This window comes from Pelodiscus sinensis, chromosome 5 (genome assembly GCF_052426305.1).
Source record: "Pelodiscus sinensis isolate ZL-2025 chromosome 5, ASM5242630v1, whole genome shotgun sequence".
Lineage (NCBI taxonomy): Eukaryota > Metazoa > Chordata > Testudines > Trionychidae > Pelodiscus > Pelodiscus sinensis.
The window spans coordinates 43,811,164-43,834,855 of NC_143056.1; the positions used below are offsets into that span (position 1 = coordinate 43,811,164).

The 23,692-nt window shown below is 46.0% G+C and overlaps 1 protein-coding gene across 1 annotated transcript in view; it reads right to left on the reverse strand.

The window, feature by feature from the left end:
* The window catches only part of JDP2 (Jun dimerization protein 2), a 42,555-nt gene that overhangs the window by 13,166 nt on the left and 5,697 nt on the right, over positions 1–23,692 (reverse strand). Inside the window, exon 2 of the mRNA XM_075926856.2 lies at positions 9,875–10,098. Within this exon, the coding sequence (XP_075782971.1) occupies positions 9,875–10,075 (201 nt within the window). The 5' untranslated portion in view covers positions 10,076–10,098. The remainder of the gene's footprint in view (positions 1–9,874; positions 10,099–23,692) is intronic.

Consider the following 23,692-nt stretch of genomic DNA (forward strand, 5'->3'; position numbering starts at 1 on the left):
CGAGAAGGAAAGAGTCAGAGTTAAGGTGACATTTATTGAGCATCTCTAATGCTTGCATTTTAAAGCTAACCAAGACATTGACCACCTGTCAGGTAGTTATGGAACTCAAGATTCTCCCCCACCACCATGTTACCTAGATATTTACATTCCTAGTTCTAGTTTATGGAAGTATTTTGCCTGGGAATAAAATATTAAACAAGGCCAGTTTCAATAAGAGCAGTTTCCATTAAATACACAGAGGGGCCAACTCTCTCCTGCTCTGCACATCATTCACCCCTGTTTAAAGGGGGCATCCAGTCAGACTGACTGTTTTACACTTGTTTTGCAGAAATGCAAGGTGTCAGGCAGGGGAGATCAGGCCCAGAAACAGATTTATATCTCACAATACACTTAAATATAAATAAAGTTGCCAAGTCTTTCTACAAACCATTAAACCTCCATGGGTATGTCTACACTACAAAGTTAATTCGAACTAACAGACGTTAGTTCGAATTAACTTTGATAGGTGCTACACAGGCAAACCGCTAGTTCGAACTTAATTTGAACTAGCGGAGCGCTTAATTCGAACTAGGTAAACCTCATTCCACGAGGACTAACGCCTAGTTCGAATTAAGTAGTTTGAATTAAGGGCTGTGTAGCCACTTAATTCGAACTAGTGGGAGGCTAGCCCTCCCCAGCTTGCCCTGGTGGCCACTCTGGGCACCACCAGGGAAACTCTTCTGCCCCCCTCCCGGCCCCGGAGCCCTTAAAGGGGCACGGTCTGGCTACGGTGCCCGTGCCAGGTGCAAGCCTGCCAGCACCCAGCCAGCAGACCCTGCACCTGGCACGGCACGAGCCAGCCACCCGCTGCCACCCAGCCCTCCACCTCTTCCCGGGACCAGGCTGGCGGCTCCCGGGAGCTTGCCCAGGTCCGCAAGAGGCGGGCGCCCACCAGGTCTAGTGCAGAGATCGTGGACCTCATCCACAACCTCCGCACTAGGCACAGGAAAGTGGCCGTCTAGGGCAGGAGAGCTGCCAGCCTGGCCACCCAGGAGCAGATTTGCATGAAAATCAGGGTGGTCCAGTGAGACCCCCGACCCTGAGCTTAGAATGGCCGTACTGGGTCAGACCAAAGGTCCATCTAGCCCAGTAGCCTGCCTGCCGACAGCAGCCAACACTAGGGACCCTGAAGGGGATGGACTGAAACAATGACCAAGCCATTTGTCTCCTGCCATCCATCTCCAGCCTTCCACAAACAGAGGCCAGGGACACCATTTCTACCCCCTGGCTAATAGCACTCCATGGACCCAACCTCCATTACTTTATCTAACTTCTCTTTAAATTCTGTTCTAGTTCTAGCCTTCACAGCCTCCTGCAGCAAGGAGTTCCACAGGTTGACTATTTGCTTTGTGAAGAAGAACTTTCTCTTATTAGTTTGAAGCCTGTTACCCATTCCTTTCCTTTGGTGTCCTCTAGTCCTTCTATTATGGGAACTAATGAAGAACTTTTCTGTATGCACCTTCTCCACCCCACTCATGCTTTTATAGACCTCTATCATATCCCCCCTCCATCTCCTCTTTTCTAAGCTGAAAAGTCCCAGTCTCTTTAGCCTCTCTTCATATGGGACCTGTTCCAAACCCCTGATCATTTTAGTTGCCCTCCTCTCTCCCACCCTCTCTCTTTCCCTCTCCCACCTCCTCTTCCCAGTCTCCCCGAGTTTTGTTAAATAAAGAAGAGTTTCTATTTTTAACACAAGTGTCCTTTATTTTGTACATCAGGAAGGGGGGCTAGGGAGGGGTAAGTGGAAGGAGGTGAGGGAGGAATGGGATACGAGCCCCCGATGGGGAGGACTGGGGTGGCTCTGCGGGCTCCTTGGGGTGGAAGCTCTCCTACAGCCCCCCGATAGACCCCCTCCCGGATGGCAGCCTGCGGCAAGTGCAGCCGGGCTGATGGCCGAGTCCTGTGATATGCTGAGTGTGGGCATTCAGGGCACTCCAAGCCAGGACTGCTTTGCTGTCCCTCATCAAGTTAGACAAGCGAGTGGGGAACCCCTGAGAACTGTCTGTCCGGGGTGGGGGTCGGGTCCCTTTAAGCACAGCCCGCGGCTAGCCTGAGACCGCAGCTTCATGCTCTAAGTCCTAATCTGATGCCCTGCCGGCACTGCTTCCGGCCATCCTTAACCTTGGTTCAGGGTCCACTCAATGTGGACATGCTAATTCGAATTAGCAAAATGCTAATTCGAACTAGTTTTTAGGTTTAGATGCACTAGTTCGAATTAGCTTAGTTCGAATTAACTAATTCGAATTAAGTTAGTTCGAATTAGTGCTGTAGTGTAGACATACCCCATGTTTCCAATGTTTGCAGGCAAGTGAACTGAAAGAGGTTTTGCCCCCTTACTTTGCCAACTGTACAAGCACCCACGGATTCTTCCTTTTCGGATTTTTGAAAGAATAAGAATTTTAGAGTTAAGGGCATATGCAACTCTCAACAAATCTGTGCAGAATTCAGCACAGTTTTGGAGGTCAGGGTAATCACCATTCCACTCCCATTACATAGCTTCCACCAGCTACTGATTTGTCTCTGAGGTGGGCTGTGAGTGGAGAGGCCAGAGGAACTATTAAAAGCAGCCTGCTGAGTGCAAGAATGAGGGGACATCACAGCCCACTCACTCTCTTTTTAACATGCAAAAACATTCCCCTATGTTTATGCAAAGCAGGTGGTTAGCTACGGCAGCAATAGGGAGTGATTCCATTCATGGAACAACACTTGTGTCTGTCCATGATTCTTATCTGATGGACACATTTCTGTGGGTGAGCTCCATCCAGTCTGAGCATAGAAAAGGGAGCGAATGACCCCTCTCCATCCTCATCTCACTGATCAGTTGAAAATAAATTACCCCATCCATCCTACTAGTATAGAAGACATAATACAGTAAAACTCCAGTTGTCCGGCATCCAGTGGTCCAGCACTCCTGATAGTCTGGCACCACCTGGAACCCGGAAGTGCTCCGGCCAGCCGGACAATTGAAGCTGCTCTGCCCCGGGCTTCCCCGAGTCAGCCGTTGGTCAGTTTCAGCAGCGGCTGACTTGGGGACGCCCGGGGCAGAGCAGCTGAGGTGCTGGGTTTGTCCCGTAGCGCCACGTCGACGCTGTGGGACCAACCCGGCAGCACCCCAAATGCTCTGCCCCAGACTTCCGCAAGTCAGCCGCTGCTGAAACTGACCAGCAGCTGACTCTGGGAGGCCTGGGGCAGAGCACTCCAGCTGCTCTGCCCCGGGCTTCCCGGAGTCAGCCACTGGTCAGTTTCAGCAGCGGCTGACTTGGGGACGCCTGGGGCAGAGCAGCTGGGGTGCTGCCAGGTTGATCCCGCAGAGCCGCCCCCCCCATCAGCTCCACCCCACCCCACCCCACACCCCTCATAGCTCCCCCTTCCAATAGTCCAGCATATTTGATAATCCGGCACCCCCAGGTCCTAAAGTACCAGATTATCGGAAGTTTACTGTACAGAGAAGGGTCACACCTCCTAGAAAGGTTACAAAAGCTCTGGGCGTGTGGCTTGGCAGTGGCAACAGGAGAATGTGATTCAGGACTCGTGGGGGTCTAGCTGTGATTTCTTCAGATACTGTGTCACTTTTTCTCTTTCTGCTTGTCATCTGGTGACACTGGCCCTTTTAAAAGGGTAAAAAGTGCAGTGGTCAGCTAACTCAAATTGGATTTAAAAAAAGGCATGGGGCCCTTTAAGGGAGAGAGGCCTGAGTGCACTGACAGAGAAGGGTAGGAGGGACACCTGAAGAGGAAAAGGAGGTCCAGAGAACAACAGGAAAGGAGAGCAAAGTTAGCACAGGCAGCCACTGACAAGAATACAAGATTGATTGTGAGGAGTGGCCAGAGCTGAGGAACACCAGCTGAGACAGAGAAGAGCTCATGAAGGCTATGTCTAGACTGCAGGCTTCTTTCGAAAGAGCCTCTTTCGAAAGAGAGCGTCTAGACTGCACGCGGAACTTTCAAAAGAGCAAGCCGCTTTTTCGAAAGAAAGCACCCAGTGAGTCTGGATGCTCTCTTTCGAAGAAGCCCTATTTACATTCAAGAACGCCTTCTTTCGAAAGAAGCACTTTCGAAAGAAGGCGTTCTTCCTCGTGAAATGAGGTTTACCGCCGTCGAAAGAAAAGCCACGTTCTTTCGATTTAATTTTGAAAGAACGCGGCTGCAGTCTAGACGCAGGTGAAGTTTTTTCGGAAAAAGGCTACTTTTCCCGAAAAAACCCCTGAGTCTGGACACAGCCGAAGAGGCCTCTGTGAAGAAAGGGAAGAACCACCCTGGTTAGGAGAAGCTGAGCCCAAAAGAAGAAGGAGGTTGATCCCACAATAGGGGTAACTATGTGCAATGCCTCAGGGAGTTCTATCCTTTAGGGTACATCTACACTACAGCATTATTTTGAAATAGCGCGTCCACATTGATTGGACGCTGAATCACATTTAAGGCCATCTGGAACTGGTTCCGGCAGGGTATCAGGTCAGAAGTTACCTTGTGGCCAGGGAGGCCAGCAGGGCACCCTGGGAAGGGCTGGAGGCCCCCTATTTTGAAATAAGTGTCTACATAGCACTTATTTTGAAATAGCAATTTCGAAATTGGCACTATTCCTCGTGAAATGAGGTTTACCAATTTCGAAATAAGCCCTCCACTATTTCGAATTAATTTCGAAATAGCAGTTGGCTTGTGTAGACGTTAGGAAAGTTATTTCGAAATAATGGCTGTTATTTCTAAATAACTTTGCTGTGTAGACATACCCTTACTTGGAGCTCTAGGAGAAAGCTTGTGGGAGAAATGTGGGCCTTGGGATGCTAAGACAGGAGTCCTGGTGAATGGGGTCCTTGAACAGGTGCCACAAGGATTAGGACAAAGCAGTTAATGACTCGTGTCAGGGTGAATGACATGGGAATGGGATTGAAGATCTACTGTGAGTAACCCTTTAGGGATTTGTGAGGAACTGTTTTTACTATGAGGAATCTGGCTGACAGTGGCATTTTACATAGCTAAAAGGATGTCAATGCTGCCATGAAAAACACTATTCCTTCGCTCAGGTGGATTCCAAGGAAAAACTGAGACTGGCACACTTCTTGTGCCACTGCCTATCATAGGCAGATGCTCCATCTTTTCCCAGTAATAAAATGGGGATACTGACACTGGCCTTCTCTGACAGTGATTGAGACTTAATTCATGTTTTTAAAGCTCAGTGAAATGTATACATAGGGCCATTGGGTATACATACAGGAAAGAGTTTAAGTAGCTAAAGGGTTAAACTGGGGAGGCAAGGCAGAGGAAGAGAAGAAATTTCCAATGAGGAGAGGGGCTGAAGGATTTTATGTCATTTAAGTTCTTCCCATTCTCTCCAAATCAAGAAGACGCTGGAGTTGCCTTCTTCACAGTGCAGACTATGACCAACATGAATTTCCCCAAAGCACAAGCACACACACACAGTGGAGCTGATCCTTTCAGTAGGGTTTAGGAAGCAGTCTCTTCATCCCAGTGCCAGGGGAGACCCTGTTCTTCCAGCCAGGCATGCTGATATGTGTAGTGTCTGAGCTGCACCTCCCCTAGAGATGAAGGCAGCTGTAGGCTGCATTGTAAAAACTGTGTAGGCTGCTCTTTGGCCACTCCTGGGATACGTAGTTTTGGCTTTAGTTTTCCCAGGCTGCAGCTGCAAAACGTCTGCTTTGAACAGCTTCATTTAATATCCTCGGCTTGCTGCCTTTAGGTCTAGTGCTGCTAAGGAACATGTTACAGCAGGGCACCTGGGTTGTGGCATGTGCCAGAACCTGCCATTTAGATTTCCCCTGTTTTGTTACAGGTCTTAAGGAAACTCTTTCAGTACTTGCCCTATGTTAGAACACAGAGCATGGAAGAATGAATCTCCTCTCCCTTCCTCCCATCACCGACACAATGAACAACACATGACTCGTAAGGGTCTAGCTGACTAGAGGCTCTCTGCTGTTGAGTGTGTCATGGACATTAATGGAATAGTCTCACACAAGCCCTCTGGTCGAAAGAGAGGAACAGTATGACCACCCCGCCCACTATATAGATGAAAAAGCAGAGGCGTGAAGAGGCTAAGAAAAGTGTCTAAAGCCCTAGCAGGAGCCAACTATAACAAAAACAGCCAAATGATCGGGGATGGGGAGAGCTATGGAGTAAGGATGTTAAATTGCGGTTAATTTACGAGTCAAGTAGTCGATAGAATTTCCATCGATTACTCGACTAGTCCATAAGCACCTCCACATTCCTCCTTTGACATGTACAAGAGCCCTGCTGGAGGTTATACATTTCAAAGGAGGAATGCGGAAACACAGGTGCAGCCCAGAGCCAGCTGGATGTCCCACTGACTCCAGGCTGTACATGGTGAGCCAGCTTTGAAATGTACAAGAGTCCCCAGTGGGGGCTCTTGTGCATTTCAAAGCGGCAGCTCAGCATGGAGCCCAGGGTCAGTGAGTCACTTAGAGTCCCCTGCTGACCCCGGGCTCCATGCTGCACTGCTGATTTGAAATGCCACGTGGAGCCCAGGGTCAGCTGACCCTGGGAACTCCCCAGCTGACCCTGGGCTCCAAGCAGCATTTCAGCAGAACCTAGGATCAGTTGGGGACTCGCCAGCTGACCCCGGGCTCCAGGCATCACTACCACTTTGAAATGCCGCCTCGGCATTTCAAAGGGGCAGTGCTGCATAGCTGATCCTGGAATCAGCTGTGCGGCACTGGCCTTTGAAGTACCTCCTTTCTTCCCCCCTTTGCTGCCTCTATCAGATAGAGGCAGCAAGTGGGGGGGAAATTGACTAGTCAACTGACTATCTGACTAGTCTTTAAGGGTATGTCTACACTACCCCGCTAGTTTGAACTAGCGGGGGTAATGTAGTCATCCGCAATTGCAAATGAAGCCCGGGATTTGAATTTCCCGGGCTTCATTTGCATAAAGCCGGCCGGTGCCATTTTTAAATGCCGGCTAGTTCGAACCCCGTGCCGCGCGGCTACACGCGGCACGGAGTAGCTAGTTCGGATTAGGCTTCCTAATCTGAACTAGCTGTACTCCTCATTCCACGATTAGAAGCCTAATCCGAACTAGCTACTCCGTGCCGCGTGTAGCCTCGCAGCACGGGGTTCGAACTAGCCGGCATTTAAAAATGGCGCCGGCCGGCTTTATGCAAATGAAGCCCAGGAAATTCAAATCCCGGGCTTCATTTGCAATTGCGGATGACTACATTACCCCTGCTAGTTCGAACTAGCGGGGTAGTGTAGACATACCCTAACATCCTTACTATGGAGCTGTTTTTCAAACTGGCTGATGGCAAGGGAAGTAACTGGGGGAAAAGGAGCAGAATCCCAAGGGCAGGATGTTCTCGTTCATAGCAGGTATGATTTGTGTTCAGTGCCTGCAGCAGGGAGACCCTGGTTAGCACTTACTTTGATCTCTAGCAACAGCAGATTCTAAAGGCAGGTTCCTCTATTGAGAACACTGGTGAGATCCCCCCTAGGAACTGTCCAATACAGTTGATGCATCAGGGCACACAGAGAGACAAGGCAGCTGGTGACAAGGCATGAAAAAGAAGGGTGAGGCCCTTGAATTTCAGTGGCAGTATGTGTAGAGTGCTGAGGTAGGCAGCTCATCATGGTCTGCCCTGCCTCTAAGGAACAGTGCAGCTTAGGCTAGCTAACCATTGGACAAGTTACATTTTGTACATGCTAGGCCTATGCTGGAGCTCATGACTGCTCAGCTGATAAAGGAAATAATCTTCAGCACACACCCATAGCACCTCTTACATGAGTTAGACAAGACAGCTTGACAAAACTTCAACTAATTGCAACCTGTGTCTCTAAAAGTCTCCTGCAGTTTCAGTGGGATCTGAGAGTTTCCTGACTTCCTGGCCTAGCCGGTTGCACAATATTGGTGTGTGGCTGTTAATCAGCTACTATGTTACACTGCACAGGGGATGATGTTGCAATGGTGAGTGAGTGAATTGGTCCTTCTATGTAGTGTATATAATTACTTGGAATCCTCTAGCATGAGAATCCCTCTGAGAGCGGCTGGTGGGATACCTGATTTTCATGAACAGTTATCTCTATTTGGTAGGGAGGGGAAAGAAAAGAAAAAGCCTTTCCACTGTGCATACCTTAATACTGCGTGTGTGCTACTCATGCCACAGGAACGAGAGATAACAACTGAGACACCAGCTTAAATCCCGGGAGAATTCCATGTCCAGTAAGCTTCACCTACTAACCTCAGAGGCATTTGTGGGTGATGAGCTGGACATTCATAACCCCCATGCTATGTAATGGGTGAAATGTAGATTTTTGGTAATAGCTTGTTTAATCCCACTGGCCTAAAAACAGACTCCCTGCCCTACAGTGTTGCTGTTCCTTCTCCCCTACATACTGACACCTGCAAGCAGCACAGAACTTTCACCAGCTATCACAGTGCAGGAGTGCCTGATACCAGCAGTACAAATTCAGATATTCCTTGGGAGGGGGCAAATACTGGTACTTCCCCCAGCAGGGGCTCTGTTCTGGTTCTCACACATCCTGCCCCCCTTCCACGGTGAGCACAGGTCTCCCTCGGCCAGTGAGTTTTCCCCTTTTACCAACAATGCACACGCTGGTTCTGCCAGGAGACAAAATCATGTCAGACTCCGCTGCAGTCTGATGTACAGTGAGAGAATCTCTGTGCATCAGGCTGTAACATCATTTGGCCTGGTTTCCCTCTGCCTGGACTGAGGGATGTCTGGGCCAAATTTCATTGTGGTTGCAACCCGGTGCATCCGATCACAATATCATTTACTCAGAATTGGCCCAGTTTCCCTCTGTACAGCTGGATTAAATGTCAGTGGTACTGCAAGCATGTAACTGGACTAAAGCTTTGGTAGTACCTATACTGATTAAAGAAAGGACAACTGCTTGAAAGTGTTTGGTCCAAGACCCCTCTGTCTTCTAACCACTGGCTTGGCAGACTATGGAACTTGAAGTACATGCAAAAACCTTGTGGCAGCCTGAAAACTTTCCATACAGTAGCAACTGAACAAAGCAAGGGGGTTGCTATTGGACCTTTTAATGCTTCTGACAGAGGCTAAAACTTTCACTGATTTTCGGGTTCCCAACTTCTTGTACATTGGGCCTCACATTCACAGTGGCTAAGCACTTGGAGCTCCAATTTGAAGTCACTGGGAATTGCAATTGCTCAGAACCCATGGAAAAAATCAGCTCAAAGTAAGTCAGGTAGGTAATCACAATCTGCAGCCATATATGGAAAACTTGGAGCAAAGAACTTTGATGCTCACTGTGTAATTCCGATTTTGTGCACCACAGTACAAGGTATAAAAAAATATACAGTATATAAGAAATGGAAGAAAGATTAAGTTGATAATAATGAATATAAATCAGAAGCTAAGCACTGTAAAACATTGATAAGGGAAGCAAAGGGACTCTGAAAAAGTTTGGGGGGATTATGGTAAAAAATCAGCTGAATCTCAGATCTCATTGTGATGCTGTGGCCAAATTACAAATATAATCCTTGGATGTATAAACAGGGAATACTAAGAGCAGGCGAGAGGTTATTTTATCTCTGTATTTGGCACTGTGGCAATTGTAATGCTGTGTCCAGCTCTGGCGTTCACAATTCAAGAAGGATGTTGATAAACTGGAGAGGGTGCAGAGAAGCATCATGAGAATGAATAAAAGGGTTAGAAAATGTGCCTTTTAGTGATGATCTCAAGGTGCTCTTTGCTTGGGGAGAAGTAGCATGAGGGGAAAAGCTTGTCCTGCTACTATCCATGGATAGAGGGCGTCAGTCTACGGAGCCTTTAGAGCAGCCCCCTGAAGAAGGCAGGCAGGGCTTGCAGAATTCCCCTCAGAACTCACCTCACTTTTCACAGGCTGGGACCTTTTTCCAAGTTTTACCTCCAGGAAATGCAGTGGCGAGATCATGGCCCCAATGTTGCGGATGTCAGCGTACTTCAGCTCTTCCACCGTCAGGGTGGTGCCAGGGAGTCCCGTCAAAGGGCCAAGCCCTGGCAGAGCGCCAGCTGTCAGGGATGGATCTGGAATCTGCCCTGGCATCATAGCAGGGAAAGCAGCTCCAGGCTCTAGGGAGAGACCAAGACACGGGCCATTAGCCATGGAGTCCCACAAACTGGAGAAAGCACAGCTTACTCCAGAATCCAATAGGGTCTGAATAAAGGGGAGCAGCTGCTCTCTCCCTTTCTGCTCTCACTTCTATACCTCAGGAGCACCAGGTGTCAGGGCCACTGAGCTAATCTGTTATGAAGGCTCTTTCCCCACATCTCTGTGGTGCTACTGAGGAGGTGAAGAGACATGTACAATCTCAGAACAAAGAAGAACCAATTCCCCTTCCCTGTGCTCTGATGCTGCAATTTGAGCCTGTGTCAGAGTAAGTGCATTTCATCCCACCCTTCCCATCACAAAAAAACACCAAAAAGGCCATTGTACTCCCATTCCTTACAAAAGACAAATGTGCTTGAGGAAGAGATACCATTCCCCAGTGTTACCACTCCTTGTATATTGTAATTGGTGAGCCACACTCAAGTCCCAGAAGGAACGCAGCACAGACACAAAATCTACCAACATTTGAGAGTCCTCCCACAAGAACTCAGTCACGACCAACTCTGACAGTTACATTATCAACTAGAGAAACAGCCCCAGCTATACCATGGCACCTCCCACTCCCCAGCTATGTGGCCACACTGAGTAGATTAAAACACACTAAGGGTATGTGTAGACTACATGGCTCCATCAACGGAGCCATGTAGATTAGGTTTCAAGACATAGGAAAATGAAGCGGCGATGCTTCATTTACATCAAAATGGCTGCCGCGCTGTGCCGATCAGTTGTTTGGCGGCACAGCACGGTAGTCTGGATGCTCCGCGGTCGACAAGGGAAGCTCTTGTTGACCGCCCCATTATGCCTTGTGCGGAGCGTCCAAACTACCGCACTGTGCCGCCAAACAGCTGATCGGCACAGCATGGCAGCCATTTTGATGTAAATGAAGCAGTGATTATTTAAATCGCTGCTTCATTTTCCTATGTCTAGTAAACTAATCTACATGGCTCCGTCGACGGAGCCATGTAGTCTAGACATACCCATAGTGAACAGTAACAGTGTATACTGCAGAGAGCCTAGAGTAAAAAAGGAAAGGGCTGCAGATAAGGGGCTTTGTAAACACCAGTATCAATTGGTAACTAGTTCCTCTCAGGGAAGGCTGCAGCGGAGAGAGGCAGAGCAGGAAAAGAGGCACAAGAATAACTATACTTGTAAGACAAAAACTAGTCAGGTAGCACTTTACCAGACCAGTTTTTGTTTTGTAAGTTTATCCTGTACAGACTAACTCGGCTACCCCCTGAAGCTTCTATACGTCTAAGCTTCTAGCACTACTGTGTAAGACATGGTTGGAATATTGCAAATCCTGACAATGAATGATAGAGGGAAAGTTAGGTTTGGTCATAGAGGCTTGGGAGCCTCCACAGTGTTCCCCACAGAGGAGTCCACAATCTCCTTGAGAGAAAATACCTACAAGAGGAGGAACATCAGGCAGAACCTATGTGAATAAAATCCCTAGGTCAAAAGAAATTAACTCTAGCAGGAGGGGCACATCTGCAGATCAGAATGGGAAGAGAAATCAGACAGAGACAACAAAAGACAAGAGTGTTAAAGGGCAACTTCAGCTACTTAGAGGTCAATGGATCAATGGTTCCTTCAGGATGTGCTCTGGAGAACAATGTCTTGATACTACAGGTGACTGCTTCTTGAAACATCTTGTTCAGGATCTGACAAGATCAGAGTCTACTCTAAACATAGTTCTAAGTAATTTTCAGGCATTGGTGCAGGAAGTATATACCAAGGAGCCATCAACAATTATGATAATATGCATTGATTATGACATCCTCTACGGAGGAACAAACTGACAGCCTGTGAAATTTAAGAAGGGGGACTTTTCCTGACTGAAGATAAAGGAAAATGCTAGGAACTAAAAGACACAGAAACAGCATGAAGGCTGCATAAGACTAACTTAGAATCACAGATGAGATCCGTTCTCCAAAACAAACAAAAAGAAAGGAAAAATCCTCAGATACAAGAGTTTATTTTGGCCAAAAACAAATTAAAAAGTGGGGGGGGGGGGAGAAATCCAAGCCAGGTGAAGCAAATAGACTGGGGCAAACTCTGGCAGGACAGTTACAAGCTGAAGAATGAGGAGAGCTAAAAGGAAATATGAAAAGGAGCTAATCTATTAAAAAGAATAAGAAGTTCTTTAATTAGATGAGAAGAAGGAAGACCATGGAAGAGTGAATGAGTTCTGAGACCAACAGAGTATACAGAGAACAACTGGGTACCATCTACACCAGGGGTAGGCAATAATTTTTGACTGGGAGCCACTTCAGAAATTTTTGAAGTAGCCCTGGGCCATCCTAGAAGGGGTGGGGCCAGGACACTTCCGTGCTTCCCCACCCACAGACTGGTCCCCCACCCACAGACTCGGGGTAGGGGGAGCATGCAAAGTCTTTGCCCCCCCGCCCCAGAGAGAACCGCCAGCTGTTTTGAACAGCTGGAGGTTCCCTCTAGGTACTTGTGCCTCTAGTGATGGGAGGAGACTTTGCGTGCTCCCCCCTGCTGCCCCCAGGTCAATCAGGGCCTGGGGAGAGGTAGCATGTGAAATCTCTTGCTCCCTGCCCCAGCTGGTGGTTGACTTTAAGTGCTGAGCCCCTTGCAACGCCGGAGGAGACTTCACACACTCCCCCTGCCCCCAAACCCCAATTGGCCTGAGGGCGAGGGGAGTGCATGAAGTCTCCTCCCACCCTGCCCCTGTACTGCAAGGAGCGTGTGGTACTTAGAAGCACCGCACCCCTTGCAAGGCAGGAGGAGATTTCACGCACTCCCCGTGCCACCAGACCAATCAGGGCTTGGGGGCAAGGGGAGCACACAAAGTCTCCTTCCACCCTGCCAGGAGTGCACGGCCCTTCTAAGTGCTGCTCACTTCTTGCAGGTTGGGGGCAAGGTGGGAGGAAACTTTGTGTGCTTCCCCCCTACCCCCAGACCCTGATTGGCCTGGGAGCAGCAGGGCCTCTGCGGGTGGATCAACTCACTTGGCAGGCCAGATCCAGCCACGGAGGCCTTTTTGCCCATCCCTGATCTACACTGTAACTATATTTGTATTTCTGTAACAAGGCCAATGCTTACAAATGACCAAAATTACAACATACATAGAATCACAGAACTGGAAGGAACCTTGCGAGGTCTAATCCAGTCCCCAGCACTCATGGCAGGACCAAGCAATGTGAGGCAGTTGTGTCCAGTGTTCCCTGTACGCCATGTGCTTGTGCAGCCTCTCAGAAGATTCCAATGCATCCCAGCTGATCAGCAGAGCACTCACAGCTAGGTTTTTGTTTCTCCTGGTGATGCACATTTGCACATGCCTCAGGGCACATGGAAAAAATATTCCACACATCGATGGAAAAGTTTAGAGGGAACACATGTTGTGAAAAAAGCTACTGCATGGACACAACCAAACCACATCACCATGTTTGTGCATGACACTCATGACTTGCATAACTGGATTTGATTCTGTGCATTCTGGGAAAGTCTGGGCTTCTACCCCCACTGCCTTGGCAGACAGCATACCCAAGCCATGTACATAGTGCTAGAGAATGTGGGCAAGGCTCTCTGGCATGTCCTATTACCCAGAGAGCTGGGAGGAAGGAGGACCAGCTAAGCAAGGAGCATTAGAGGGTCCCATCTACACAGTCTACCAACAATTGTAGAGCTGGTTGTATAAATTCAGCCTAGGCAGTTGTCAGGGTGCAATACTAACACCACATGGGAAATGGACAGCATGGTGGCAGCAGGTGATAACGTGACTCACATTAGAAAGAACAATTTGAAATCTTTATGCTCTCTAATATGCTCTCTTTGTGCAACCTCTAATGGAGAGGTCACATTGAGCAGTGCACAGAAGGGCATCTGCTAACCATGCAGCAACAGTCACAAAAGCAATAGTGTCTATGAACAGAAAGTAGTACTGGAAACCTGATAAGGGCATTATCGTAAGTCAGGGTGTGTCCTCTCGGAATCCAGCACTCAGCTTTGGCCACAGGGACAGAGAAGAAACAAAAAGGTAATAGAAAGGATTAGAGGTGTTCAATAAAAAATTCTCTCAGATACTAGGACATTTTTGCTTTGAAAAGAGAAAACGAAGAAATAAATTATATAGTCTCAATTAATGAATAGTCTTGATGGACTAATGCTACTTGATAAAAATGGATGTTCTTCCAATATTCCAACTTACTTGGTATAAAAGAGAAATGAGAGACAAAAAATGAAGTAATTTTATGTGGCACAGGAAGAGACAGAGTATCGGCTCATTGAGGCTCCAAAGACAGAAAACGAAGTAAGATAGTAACATCTCCATTCGAAAATTCTAGCACTGGCCAGCTATAATTCTACATGTTTAGAATTGGTTACATTTCACAGACATTCAAAACAATTCCCCCTCACCCCCATACAGCAGACCAGTGAAGCAACATATCATTCTCCTTTTATTCTTTCCAACCTGATTTATGGCTACATCATTTTGCTCCCTCAAGAGATGAGAAAATGTTCTGTCCTAGGCCCCACTCTGTCAAGTGCCAACCCCAAATTCTAATTTTCTGAATAAACTGTTCCTCTAGGTTAGAAAGGCACTAATTTAAAGAACACAGGCTGCCAAAAGGCTGTTGACCTTTGTAGACTTTTTCCAAGGCACACAACCACAGAACTTTGAACAGCTCAGAATTAATTTAATATATCTTTTGGGGACTTCTATATGTACTTACAAGTCTGACATTTCCTATCCACTGTTTTTAAAGGCAACATCATCTGGGAAGAAAATCTAAGGAAAAAAAACAAGTTCAGGAGAGCAGGCAGTTCCCCTAAGAGAGATATCTTAAAGACACAACAGCAAACTATCCCAATGAAAGGAAAAACAGAAAAGTAGTAAGAGGTCAAAATGGCTTTATCAGGAGCTCTTTAATGATGTGAAAATCAAAAAGGAATCCTACAAAGAGTGGAAACATGGACAAATTGCTACAGATGAATACAAAAAAATATAATGTAGAAACAAAATAAAAAGGCTAAGGCACATCTAGCAAATATATTAGATGTGAGAGGATGATGGAAAGTATGGATCTTCAGTATTGCCATATCAATTGTATGGCAATACTGAATCAGACACTAGCTTCTCTGTGTGTTTTGACATTGTGGAGAGCTGATCTAAATTTCCTTCCAATACACAGATGGTCAGTCTTGTTTCTGATAATTCCAGCTTGGGCATTCCAAATTACTTTGTGGATATATTTGCAGAGGAACAGTGTTCCATAATTTATGATCACTGATACCAAGCACAGTTCTACCAATCTTTTACCATTCTGAGTTTGGCAACCAAACTTATGCCCACCCATTGCTGTCTCCTCTCTGTTGCTATCATCCACAACTTTTCCCTTTAAGTCCTCACTAACAAGCACAAATCATGTGGTCATGTGACTGCTTCTTGGAGCAGCTGGTTCTCGAACCAACAAGAGGAGAGGCAATTCTTGATTTAGTCCTAAATGGAGTGCAGGATCTGGTCTAAGAAGTGACTATAGCTGGACCGCTTGGAAATAGTGACCATAACATAATTAATTTTAACGTCCCTGTGATGAGAAAAACACAATAGCAGCCCAACACTGTGGCATTTGATTTCAGAAAAGGGAACTGCATACAAATGAGGAGGTTAAACAGAAATGAAAAGGTACAGCGTCAAAAGTAAAATCCCTGCAAGCTGCATGGCAACCTTTCAAAGATACCATAATAGAGGCTCAACTTAAATGTATACCCCCAAATTAAAAAATACAGTAAGAGAACCAAAAAAGTGCCACTTAGCTTAACAATGAAGTAAAAGAAACAGTGAGAGATAAAAAGGCATTGTTTAAAAAGTGGATGATAAATCCTAGTGAGGAAAATAGAAAGGAAGATAAACTTTGGAAAATTAAGTGTAAAAATATAATAAAGGAAGGCCAAAAAGGAATTTGAAGAATAGCTAGCCAAAAACCCAAAAAGTAATAGCAAAACTTTTTTTAAGCAGATCAGAAGCAGGATGCCTGCTAAACAGCCAGTGGGGTCATTGAATGATCAAGATGCTAAAGGAGCACTTAAGGACAATAATGTCATTGTGGAGAAAATAAATGAATTATTTGCATTGGTCTTCATGGCTAAGAATGCAAGGGAGATTCCCAAGCCTGAGTCATTCTTTTTAGGTGACAAATCTGAGGAATTGTCACAGACTGAGGTGTCATTAGAGAAACAAATTGATAAACTGAACAGTAACAAGTCACCAGGACCAGATGGCATTCACCCAAGAGAACTCAAATGTGAAACTGCAGAACTACTAACTGTAGTTTGTAACAGGGATGTTAAATGTAATCGGCTAATCAAATAGTTGATGCAATTTGCTGTTGCTACACTTCAAAGGCGAAAGCGCTGCAGGGAGCACAGGGCCAGCAGGGGATTCAAGCAGTCCCCTGCTGGCCCCGTGCTCCCTTCAGCGTTTCAAAGCAGCACTGCCGCATGAAGCCCGAGATTAGTGGGGGAGTCCCCAGATGATCCCCGGCTCCACGTGGCACTGCCACTTTGAAATGCTGCATGCAGCCCAGTGCCAGTGGCTTTCAAATCAGCAGTGTCAGCAGTGTCATTGGTTAACCATTTACACATTTATACTATCATGTCCCTATCCCATATGGGTCTGTTCTGGGATCAATCCTATTCAACACATTCATAAATGATCTGGAGAAAGGTGTAAACAGTGAGGTGGCAAAATTTGCAGTTGCTACGAAACTCCTCAAGAGAGATAATACTGTGAAGAGCTACAAAAAGGACTTTACAAAATTAGGTGACTGGGCAACAAAATGGCAAATAAATTTTAATGTTGATAAATGCAAAGTAATAGATATTGGAAAACATAATCCCAACTATATATACAAAATGATGGGTACTAAATTAGCTGTTACCATTCAAGAGAGAGATCTTGGTGTAATAATGGATAGTTCTCCTAAAACATTGACTCAATGTGCAGCAACAGGCAAAAAAATCTCAAAAAAGATATCTTAGCATTAGAAAAAGTTCAGAAACGGGCAACAAAAATTAGGGGTTTGGAATGGCTGTTACGTGAAGAGAAATTAAAAAGACTAGTACTTTTCAGCTTAGAAAAGAGGGGACTAAGGGGGGAATGATAGAGGTCTATAAAATCATGACTGGCATTGAGAAAGTGAATAGGGTAAAGTTATTTACTTGTTCCAATCACATAAGAACTAGGGTCAATAAATGAAATTAATAGGTAGCAGGTTTAAACCAAACAAAAGGACATATTTCTTCACACAATGCACAGTCAACCTGTGGAACTCCTTGATAGAGGAAATTGTGAAGACCAGGACTTTCACAGGGTTCAAAAAAGACCTAGAAAAATTATTGGAAGACAGGTCTATCAATGCCTACTAGCCAGGATGGGCAGGAATGTTGTCCATAAGCTTTGTCTGTCAGAAGCTGGGAATGGGTGGCAGGTGATGGTTCATTTGATGACTACCTGTTCTGTTCATTCCCTCTGGGGCAACTAGCATCAGTCACTGTTGGAAGACAGGATACTGGGTTAGATGGACCTTTGGGCTGACCCAGTATGGCTGTTCTTATGTTCTTAATGTCAATTGGCATTTGTAGAACTGATCTTTAATCTCATCATCATAGTTTTCTGTTGGTGAGTAACATTGAGTAACTCCCATTTTCATGTACTGTGTTTGACGCTTAGTTTGGTGCAATCAGATGCCAATGGGCACCCAGTCTATAAGCATTTTTTCTGCTTTGAAAATTATAATGCTGCTATCTCTAAGTGGCACCAATCTTGCCTCCTTGGACATATAATGGCTAAATTTTAATTTTTGATGTTTTGCCAGTTCTGTAAACCACAGCTTCTGAGATTATATCCATCTGTTTGTGTGTGTTAGGGTACGTCTAGACTACATGCCTCTGTCGCCAGAGGCATGTAGATTAGGCTACCCGACAGAGTAAAATGAAGCGGCGATTTAAATAATCGCCGCTTCATTTAAATTTACATGGCTGCCGCTTTGAGCCGACAAGCAGCTGATCAGCTGTTTGTCGGCTCAGCGCGATAGTCTGGACGCTCCCCTGCCGACATCAAAGGGAGCTGTCGACAACCCAGGTATGAGGCATACTCCTGGGATGAGGCATACCTGGGTTGTCGACAGCTCCCTTTGATGTCGGCAGGGGAGCGTCCAGACTATCGCGCTGAGCCGACAAACAGCTGATCAGCTGCTTGTCGGCTCAAAGTGGCAGCCATGTAAATTTAAATGAAGCGGCGATTATTTAAATCGCCGCTTCATTTTACTCTGTCGGGTAGCCTAATCTACATGCCTCTGGCGACAGAGGCATGTAGTCTAGACGTACCCTTACTTTGGTTGTTGTTCAGCCCATTGTTAAAATGTTGCAGAAATTCACTTTCCTAGTTCATTTTACTGTCAGGAAAGAACCTGTCAGAATATTGGGTTCCTGGTGGCTCCCTTGTCATTTCTCCATGACAGAGTCCATTATTTGGCACATTGTTTGTCTGAATGGCTACCTTGTTGTGTTTCCATAACTCAACTTTAAAAACAAAAACAATAGGATGTTGGTCTAACATTCTTCCCCCAACCCACAGGATCAGTAAGTTTCTTTCAATATCTTCCCTACCCTCTGACCTATCTTGGTTGGGTAACCCTGTCAGCAAGCAAAAGCTTCCAGCACCATAGCTCTCAGGGTCACAGTAGTAACAAGCCTTCCCTCCCCATCAAGGGTAGTCCCCAGAGAATTGCTATGTTAAATGTTATTAATTTGTAGATATTAAATAAAAACTAAGCATTCAATACGCTGAGTGCCTTAGAATGCAATAGAGTTTTCCTTCTGTTATCTAATATAATTGAATACTCTCTCATTCTCATGCAAATGTTCCTCACTTTATCACGAATGCAGAATACTCTGTATATATACATAATTTTCACATACATGGTTTACAGAAGGCCTGCTGAGCTACTATTTGCCCATTCCTGCAATACAAGTCCTAGGACACATTATTTTGAAAAACAATATCTATAACCCTTAGATCGCTTTCAGACTTCAAAGTAATGAATACTCAGAAGAATACCACAGAAAAGGATGCAGTCTAAATTAGGGATGTGAATGTGTACCCATTTACACGATTAGTTGATGAGCGTGGGCTTATCAGTTAATCCTAATGATTACACGCAGTCCGGCAGCGGAAGCTGATGCGCATGGGGAGCTGTCTTTTAAGCTGGCTCCCCGTGTAGGCCGACTCCCACAGAGCCACCTTGCCCCACCCCATGCTCCTGTCTCCCACAGAGGCAGTGGCGCGGGTGGGGGAGCAGGCAGGAGCCGGTACTCATGGGGAGCCTTGCACACTACTCCTCCCTATGTTGCTGCCTCCCTGCCGTGGCAGCTCCCATGGAGCTGTCTGCCCCCCACATTGCTGCCTCTGATACAATTTCAGCAGTTACACATTTACAAAAATTAACGTATTTTAACACCCTTAGACTAAACTGATAAAAAGTCTGTGATCATCATTAGATTATTTGCCAGTAACTAGAACACGGCTGTCTCCAATACCTGCAGATGTATTTTATCCTCTCAGGGCAGGTGTATGCTAGCAGAGAAAATCAATGTAAGAAACGCAATTCCAGCTACACAATTGTCGTAGCTGGAGTCAACATACCATACATTGATATTATGGGGTGGCTGCATAGTGGGAGCTTGATGGAAGAAACTCTCCGGTTGACTTCCTGTACTCCTCATGACTGTTCAATTTAGTGGATCTTTACTAGGTCAGCTAAATCGAACCCCAAAAGATAGATTGCCAGAGCATGGATCCTCTGGTAAGTGGAGATGTGGCCTCCAATAACTCTGTGCTAGATACTGACAAATGCTAACTTTAATGGAAACCACTGGTCTTGTGTGTGCTATATTAATGTGAATCTTTCTGATGTAAAGGAGTCACGTATGTTGAGTACATCAGAAAATCAGCTATAGTGATGTCAGCAAAGACAAAACCATGAAGGCGCTCTGGGCTTTTAGGGTATAGTCACAAACTGGGATAGCTCAGGAAATAAACCCCCTCTCTCTGACAAGGCACTAATATACGCACTGTTATTTACTTGTTCCCATAATATAAGAACTAGGGGCCACCAAATGAAATTAATGGGCAGTAGGTTTAAAACAAATAAAAAGAAGTTCTTCTTCACACCGTGAATAGTCAATCTGTGGAACTCCTTGCCTGAGGAGGTTGTGACTATAACAGGGTTTAAAAGAGAACTAGATACATTCATAGAAGTTAGGACCATTAATGGCTATTAGCCAGTATGGGTAAGGAATAGTGTCCCTAGCTTCTGTTTGTCAGAGGGTGAAGATGGATGGCAGGAGAGAGATTGCTTGGTCATTACCTGTTTGGTTCACTCCCTCTGGGACAGCTGGCATTAGCCACTGTCAGCAGAAAGGATAATGGGCTGGATGGACCTTTGGTCTGACCCAGTATGGCCATTCTTATGTTCACTACATAAATCACTGTCAGAGATGGGATGTCAGATTAGCTAAACCAGGAGCATGCTGCAGTATGGTAGCCTCTGTATGCCCAATATGGCATGAGTAACCTATAAGTGCAAAGCAATGGAAAATTAGACACCACTCTCTACAGAAAACCCACTGACTCATACAGTTACCTACATGCTTCCAGCTCCCATCCAGAACACACCATACGATCCATCGTCTATAGCCAAGCCCTTCGATACAACCGCATCTGCTCTAATCCCACTGACAGAGACCAGAAGCTTCAGGATCTCTACCAAGCATTTATAAATCTCAACTACCCACCCGGAGAAATAAAAAAGCAAATTGAAAGAGCCAGACGAATACCTAGAAACCATCTACTTCAAGACAGACCCAAGAAAACCAACAATAGAACACCACTTGTCATCACCTACAACTCCCAACTTAAACCTGTCCAACACATTATCAATAAACTACAGCCTATACTGGAACAGGATACCATACTCCAAGAGGCTCTGGGAGACAGACCCACAGTCTCCTATAGACAACCACCTAATCTCAAGATGATTCTTACCAACAACCACAGGACATACCACACTAATACCAACCCTGGTACCTTCCCTTGCAACAAGCCCCGTTGCCAGCTTTGTCCACATATTCATTCTTCTGATACCATTATTGGACCTAACCAAGTGAGTTATAAGATCAAGAACACATATTCCTGCGCATCCAGAAATATAATTTATGCTATCATGTGCCGAAAGTGTCCGTCTGCTATGTACACTGGACAAACGTCTCAGACACTTCGCCAAAGGATTAATGCCCACAAAATAGATATCAGACAGGATCACAAAGAAAAAACAATTTCTTGCCATTTCAACCAGAAAGGACACTGTCTCAATGACTTAACTATCTGCATTCTGCTACAAAGACCTTTTACATCTGCACTTGAAAGGGAATCCTCTGAACTGTCATTCATGCTAAAATTCGACACTCTCTGGGGGGATTGAACAAAGACCCCAACTACCTTACCCATTACAAAGATAGCTTCCCCAATTATCACCTCTAATACCATTAGCTCACTGACATCTACCTTTCCCCACCTCTAATATCATTAACTCACAGACACTTACCTTCCTTCCCCCCCACCCCACATCCCCCTTCTGTTCTGAAATGTGATTTGTCCTTTTCATATGTGTTCATTTTTTTTAATTGTATCCTTTGGTATACAGTCAGTCCCCGGGTTACATGGATCCAACTTACATCGGATCCCTACTTACAAACGGGGTGAGGGAACCCCGCACTAGCTGCTTCCCCCCAGCAGACCAGGGAGACGCGAAGCTAGCGCCCCCCCCCCAGCAGATCAGGGAGATGAGGAGCGGCTTTTCTCAGCAGACACCTCAGCTTGAGAATAAAGGACTGAGGGAAGTGAGGTGTGGGAGAATAAAACTGAGCTCTGGAGAAATGTTTGGCTAGAGTTTCCCCTACAATATGTACCAGTTCTGACTTACATACAAATTCAACTTAAGAACAAACCTACAGTCCCTATCTTGTACGTAACCCGGGGACTGCCTGTATATGGTTGTGACTATTTTCTTCCACTATTTGATCTGAGGAAGTGGGTCTGGCCCACGAAAGCTCATCATCTAATAAACCATCTTGTTAGTCTTTAAAGTGCTACATAGTCCTGCATTTTGCTTCAGCTACACCAGATAACACGGCTACATTTCTATTACTATAAGTGCAAAAGCTTTTCCAGCTTAAGTCAGGAAAGCACATTGAAGAGCCAGACCCTGTATCTGTTCTGACTTAATAAGCAACATCAATGCCCTTCCCAGAGACACCCACCCAGATGCCCTTGCAAGAGGATAGGATGTGAATAGTCATAGGCAACAGACTTTATAAACTCCCATCCTGGCAATGCCTTTTCCCTGAATTCTTGGGCCCCAGGGAAGCTCCCACCCCCCTCAGGGCCCTGATGATTGTGGCAGGGAAACAAAGTGGCTAAGGGGGATTGCTCTCCAGGAGATAGAAGCCAGAGCCCATTTCCGGTGTGGGAAGGGTCTGGCTCTGCCTTGAACTTCTGTTTATTTTCACACAGATGGCAGAAATACCACAAGAGTCTCTCACAGAGAGATAGCTCTGCCTTTGGGCTTATTATGAAGGTTTTACTAGAGCACAAATCCAACAAAACAGCCTTGCTGTCTACCTCCCCTCCCTAGATGTGTGAGTGAGAGAGCCCCACTGCTTGTCCTCATACCTCATCAGAGAGACAGCCCCTCTGCCCACCTTTCTATCAGAGACAGAATCCCCAAAAGATGGCCATTCCGCAGCCCTATCCGGTCAGCAGAAAGTGCCACTGCTTAGCCACGCTGCTCAGCTCAGCCTCTTGGGCTGCATTTGTGAATTTATCTCCAGCGCTGCTGCAAACAGGATCTTTTAAAACAGAACATTTGTTACAAACCTACAGGAGTATCAGACATGCTCAGTCTAACAGTGAAGCCCCCAAATACAGCTCAGGTTGCATTAGAGTCCTCCAAATACACAATCCATCAAAGAGCAACCATCCCTACTGCTTTCTAACTTGGCAGATATCTATCCTCTTCATGTGACTTCCCATGCTCTGGATACAGATCATATCATATGGCTCCACCTTGCCGCCTCTCCCCCCCTCCCCCCGCAACCTTCCCTACCACATCCATCAAGCACACTAAACTGCCATTAGATAAACAACTCTTGTTCTTCCTGTTTCTCCAGTACCTTCCACCCCAACGAATCCCAAGCTTTAAACCACTAAATAAGCTATACATCAAGATCACACTCTTCTTGCCCCCAACCCCACTGCTAGGCAGCCATCTAGTTAGCTTGTGAGCTCTTTGGGACAAAGGCTGTCTTTCCGTCCTGTACTGTGCACAGCAACTAGCACTACAGGATCAATGACTAGGACTCCCAGGCTCTACCACATACAAATCATCATCATCATCATCTCTGGTGCGGAACATGACAAATGTTCAACACCACAATGCACAGCTAAAAGCAGTTTATAACATGAAGATG